General features: G+C 43.8%; 1 protein-coding gene across 1 annotated transcript in view; it reads left to right on the plus strand.

Annotated features, from left to right (window-relative positions):
• The window catches only part of HIPK2 (homeodomain interacting protein kinase 2), an 85,943-nt gene that overhangs the window by 75,664 nt on the left and 3,895 nt on the right, over positions 1-6,384 (plus strand). The window contains exon 12 of the mRNA XM_031057005.1: positions 3,354-3,371. Within this exon, the coding sequence (XP_030912865.1) occupies positions 3,354-3,371 (18 nt within the window). The remainder of the gene's footprint in view (positions 1-3,353; positions 3,372-6,384) is intronic.

A 6,384-nucleotide genomic window follows, 5' to 3' on the forward strand; every position in this document is an offset into this window, starting at 1 on the left:
GTCCAGCAGGGCACATCCTCACAGAGATGGCCAGAGATTTTCCAGGGGGCAAATTCCTGATTAGAAAAGTCATTTCATCAAAAACAAGCCGTTCTTGCTGGCTACATTTAGGGTTTTTTTCTAGTAATACCCTCAACACAGTGAAATCTGGAAGAGCTTCAAAACTACAAAAAGTTTTGACCTTTGTTTAAGGGAAGAAAGTGCCAGGAAATTAACGAATTAAGTAGCGGACTTCTCCTTTCTGGTTTAATGAAGGGTTTTGTTCCTTCAAAATGTAAGTAAATAATAAGAAAACTGAATTGAAATGGTCAAAATAAAAAGGGAACGTTTTTACCAAATGGATCTGTTTTTCCCGGTTTCTGGTGCTCACAAAGTTTTGCATGTGGTATTTTGTCCTATAGAACAGCAGGGGAATAATGGCTTATAAAGAGCATTATAAGAATAGGAAACAGTTTTGTCACTCTGTTTGTTTAATGAGCTTGTAGACTCTCAGCTCAGAATACTTTAGAGAGATTTCACAGGGCAAAGAGATTTTCAGTGCTGTGTTGTAAGATAATAACTCCAACTGTTATTTATTCTGAATGGAAGATACTAGATCTAACCATTACTTGTAAAGCACTGTGAAGAGAGTGAGACAGAAAGCAGATTGATATTTGTTTTTAAAAACTTACTCCTTTTTAATTTCTCTGCTTGCTCTTGCCAGAAAGTCTTGTGGACAGGGCAGCAGACTGATGGTGCAAGTGCAGTCACAGTGGTTGGAGCACACACTCAGCAAGTAGCACATAGTAGGGGTTAACTGCGCCCCCGCGTGCAGCTTCACCTGCTGCACTGGTTTAAATGTAAATCCTCCCTTGATTAAATATTTCTGAAGCTTAAAGTGGAGAGAAAGCAAGAGCTGAGACATGGAACAGAGAGGCATAAAGGCACCTTGGAACTGTGGCAGGGAGAGAGAGCACACAAGGTCCTGGGGAGGGATGCTCTGGGCTGCACTGGTGGTCCAATGAGGGATATTTCTGCATCCATGCATTGCAGGAGGAAGGGGTGGAAAGAAGGGGAGTGGCTGTTGTGACATGCCCAGGTGACCTCCCCTCCAAGCAATGAGTGCAGCAGTTAAGGAAAACCTGACTCTCCTTGAAACAATACAATGATGGCCTTCAGCTGGCTGGTTTTGGGGATGCTTCCAAAGAGGCAGGAGAGCCCCTCAGTTCCCCACTGCCTGTGCTGGTGTCATAGGTAAAATCACTCCAGCTTGGTTTTCCATGGGATCCTGACAGTAATCACAGTATTTCTGGACAAGGCAGACTGACTGCTGCTGCTGTGTTGGCATACTGAGGAATTGCCTCATTGACCATCTTCACTGGCACAAAATCCTTGTGGACTTACGGGGTTTTCCCCTCCCTCTTAAGATGGGAAGCTCTGTGGTGTAGTTTCTGTGTGAGTCTCACCTCTGTAACAGAGCATAAGCAAGTTTTTATTCACCTTGTTCACGTTGTAGTGCAGTGGTGGTGGAGCCCACTTCAGAAGACTTACACACAGAAATTGCTGGCAGGCACAAACCAGGTGTTTTTGTCAACTTGCTGATGTGCATGTGCGAGGAGCAAAACACCATTTGTAATTCTCTTTTGACATCTAGCCTATTGTGGCTGTGTTCTGCTGTGCATAGTAATGCACTGACTCTGCATAGCAATACACTGACTAACCACAGTCATTTGCTTAAAAGATTGCTGCCTTCCATCTCCAGAACACACTGACATGCAGCTAATACTTAAAATTACAGGAATAGACAGTAGCTCTGTCAGCAGACCTTCAGCAGCAGGACCTTTACAACCTGCTCAGCAATTCAGTTTATATGACTTAAATAGCAGTGACACATGCTGTATAGCCTAATAAAATGGCCTCAGTGTGGTACTTGATAAACATTTCTTACCATCACAAATGCACAAAGAAGGTGAGAGCAGATTAACAGGTCAGGATGGAGGTTGAGCTGAAGAGAGAGAGGGCACGTTCCCAGCACTGAGCTATGCATGGCATAAGATTTCAACATTAAGGAGACTTATTGCCGTTGTGGTGTGAGTTTTTGTTGGCTGACTCCATGCTTTCCTAAAATAGGTGGATTATTCTGAAGCAGCAAACTGAAAGGGTTGCATGTCATTAAGTTTTCAGAGACCTAGAACAGAGTTTTTGTGATGTGAGGTAAAGCTAACATGCCCTGGTGTATATGCACACCAGTTCAAAGGTACAGTTGTGCTATGGTTGCCTTCATCCCCAGATGCTGGTGTCCTTGAGAGCTAAAAGGCTCTGTTGCTACAGTGTCAGCAGCAGTGAAAGGCTTGTAGCTCTTGGAGTGAGCCATTTGCTGAAAAATTGCTCCCACTATACACCATTTGGTTTTTCTGTGATTCTGCTGTAACTCAAGGTATTCAGGGGAAAAAAGATCCTGTTCCTACAATGCTGCTGCATACCAAACTTTTGGGGTGGGCCTTCAGCAAGTGAAAATCATCTCAGGAGTTGTTGTCTCTGTCCTTATCTTTGGCTATTGAGGTGGATTCAGCGTTATTTTAGCACCTAGTTCAGCATCTTCCTTTCCTTAATTTCTACTCACTTCTTGTTCTCAACATCTGTCTTCAGCACCTTTCCATTAACACCATCTCAGGTGACCACCTTAGTTTCTTGCAGGGTGCCTGTGCATGGATGTCTTCTTTCTTTTCCTCTATGAGGCTTCTCCTTGCTGGAGGGAATAGGGACCCTCATCCATCTCTGCTGGGCACTCCCAAGGGTGGTATATGTTAGAGAGCCATCTCCAAGACCTGCTTCCACTTAAAAGGCGTGGTTGTGCTCTGTGTCTGCATGTTGGACAGACATGAACTAGTTTGGGTCCAAGTTTGAGGATAAGTTCTTTAGGACCAGGTGGAAATGGGATACTACTCACACACTAATAATAAACATACAAAGCAATGCTTGTTTTATCTGTGCCCCCCCAAAAGGGCTGACACAAACCCTGGCAGTAAGGGTTAAAAAGCCTGCCTGACTCTGTGCTTTTCATTCTGTGTGCTTTTCATTCTGTGTGGATGGATTTGCTGCCACTTCACCAGTCTTCCCCCCTCCCTCCTCTGGAGAATTAAAATACACCTTCCCACACAATGCAGACAGGCACATGAGTTCCCTAGGACCACAGACCAGCTCTCCAAACTACTAAATCCTGTTTGCTGCTGCTTCTGTGCATGCAGGAGGGAAAGCAATTACCAGGCTTGGAGAGAGCTTAATAGGAAGGGGGCAAAGACTTTTAATAGTATTCTTCTGTGTAAGCACAAACATCCCCAAAAGCTGTGGCTGAGTTATAGGAATACAGTAAGCTTGCTGAGTAGGCAAGTGCTGTGTGAACAGGTAAAGGCTCTCAGTCCTGATAGTTTGTGAGCAGGGAAGGTGATCCATCAGCCTGGGCCTCACACAGATAACTCCTGGGTTACTGCAAGGTGGGAAGAGCAGCTGAGAGGGAGCTGGAAGGGGGAAGCTGCTGGCTATCAAGAAGACTTTGGGTAGGGGGAATGCTAACTGCTGGGCTGAATTTTCAAAAACCTCCATTTTGGATTAAAGTGTATCTTTGGGCCTGTGAATCAACCGATTTTCAGCATGAGTTGGGCCTTTGATGTTTTTGAAATTCCCACCCTTAATCTCTGGGGCAGGCTCTGGTACACCAGGTGCTGAGCTCTGGGCATGTGTGATTAGTCCAGACAGAGAACTTCTCTGCCTGCTGTAACATCCACCACAGTTGTTACCTTTCTTAAAGACAGAAATCCAGCTGCTTCCAGTGGGACTCCTCGTGTGCTTGAAGTGATGCAGCCTGCTGAATCGAGAGGGTGCTCACTTGGGCCCTAATCCTGCAAATATTTACCCATGGGCTTTAGCTCTGTTACAGGAATAGACCAGTTGACTTTGGGAAATGACACGTATCAGCAGTGCTGAGCACTTGCATAAGGCCTGGCAGGACCATAGCTCTGGTCCTTTTCTGATTCCCATCCATGAAATGAGTTAATACCCTGATATGGTCCCTTTCTCTGGAAATGTTTGGGTTTGGGGTCACTTACTTATTTAATCAAACAGTTACACTTGAATTTTTTATTGTAACCAAGGAGCTTTAACACTTTGAAGGAGAAAAATCCCATGGTCCCTCTTTTGACAAGCCCTCAATCAAACTGGTGAAAAATATGCCCATACTAAAACAATAAATAGCACAGATTACACAGAAAATTACCCTTCCAGTTCTACAGCTCAACCTTCTCATGTCAATTGTCAGCTGAGAGCAAGTATTTCCAGTTCAGCAGCTCAGCCACTTAGATCAGGAAGGGACTGTAAAAGAACAGTTAGACCTTATCAGTTGTCAGAAAACTCTTTAGTGACTTGATTTTTCTTTATAAAATGTAATAACTGTCAGAGATAAAGAATATATCTCTCTTCCCAACTGGCAGCCAAGGGTAGCTGCAAAGGGCAAGCAGCGTGGATACTCATAAATGTGTGATTACAGCCCTTTCTACTGATGGAGAGGGGAATATTGATGCAATATTAGTCATTTTTATTGACTTAATATTCTTCTTTCATAGCAGCATATCCAAACTGCTGCATCTTTCTTCACACACAGTCATTGTCCATCTAAGATGCACTGCTGCTCTTTCCATTTCTAATCCAGTGCTCTCCCGCTCCTTGTGAAAAGTAAGAATATGAGGGTTTGCTGTTGTACATTTTCCTTGTCAATCCATCCCTGCCCCTGGAAGGATTTCTTTCCAACTGTGCAATAGCTCCCTCTCCTTCTCTATCATCTACCCTGTTTCAAGTTACAATCTTTTAGGATGGCAGGGGCCTCTCGAAACAAGTTTTTCACTGTGAGTAGAGCAACGTGGTCTTTTGTCCTCTTCAGGGCACACCAGGCCCCTGTGATGATAGCCCAGGGAACATCTGTGTGATGGGAACTTGTTTGTGAATGCAGCAACCCAAGGTGTTCTTTAAAGGGAAAAGAAAATAGATTTCCAACCCTGAGTCTTGGGATACCGGGGGTGAGTTGCAGGTTGTGAATGCTGACAGAGAGGCTTTGGGCATGGGCAAGTTGAAGGGAACCCACCAGGGCTCCTTTAGGACTGTGAAAATAAATAAGGCAAACAATGTCCTTGGAAGGAAACTGTTCTAGTGTCTGCTCCACCTCCCTTTGGGAAAGAAGTGGTGCTGAGACCAGGGAACAAGCAGCTCCATCACAGACTGAGACCAGATTAATCAGCTGTTCCCTGGACTGGACTAGCCAGACTGAGAAAATGGAGAGGGCGCTCCATGGGAAAGAGATCGCTCTCTGTTTAAAGTGCACACTCATGAAGTTAAGATTCCTTTTTCTCCATGGCATTTCTGTTCCTGTTGGGGCTGTTTCCACCATTAAGCCTAATTACTTAGCTTTTTATGTGCTATCCATTTCTTTTCATCATTTTAAAAACTTCAGTTGCCATAACAACATAATGCAATCAGTGAAACATAACAGCTATTTTCTGTAGTCAAGGTCTGTGCACTGTCAAGGATGTGAGCCATTTAAGCAAATCTTCACCATCCCCCTTCCTCCCTCCTCTTTCTCACTCTCTCTTTTTCTCCCTAAACAAGCTCATAACAGGAAGGAGAAGCCATGAGGAGTAATTAGACACAATAGCCGGAGCAAATCCCAATCGTACTCATGCAGTCTAGTCTAATGAACTTCCAGCACTAATCTTGGAAGTGTTGATGTGCCTTTTTAATCACTTTTTTGATGTCATAGATAGATTAGTTGCAGCAGGACCTTGATAATCTATACTAGAGTCAGGAGACCCAGAGCCTGTTCAGAGAAATGGAAGAAAATCAAAAGCATTGCATACTTTGTTCATTTCTTTCTCATTTGTTCCTCATTTTCAAATGCTTATTGATGAGAATATGTGTCCATTGTACCATCTTAGTAAATAGAATGGTGTGTGTTTTGTAGATTCATGGAATTTAAACATGAAAAGTCATAGCATCTATTATTAAATCATTGCTGAAAGGCTGGGAGAAACTGCCACGTTTTTGTGTGGGTGGTGAGACTTGCAACAAAGCATAGTATAACTGCTGGGCTTCTACTGCACACATACATAAAAAGCAGTCTGAAAATAAATCTGGCAGTCTGGTTCAGTGCTATTCTAAGCAGTGTGAATATAAGATCTATCCACAACATCTTACTCATTCCTTGACCTCCATGAAGGCTTTCCTGGAATAGTAACGAGGAAGTTTTGAAGCCCGGGATTTGGCTTAAGCAGCCTCTCTCTGGCAGAAGACTGAAGGCTGTGCTTTGTCCTTACAGAGCTCGTCTGCCACGGGCAGAGCCTTCTAATGGTGTCGAGTTGA

Source organism: Geospiza fortis, unplaced genomic scaffold (genome assembly GCF_000277835.1).
Source record: "Geospiza fortis unplaced genomic scaffold, GeoFor_1.0 scaffold10, whole genome shotgun sequence".
Classification (NCBI taxonomy): Eukaryota; Metazoa; Chordata; class Aves; order Passeriformes; family Thraupidae; genus Geospiza; species Geospiza fortis.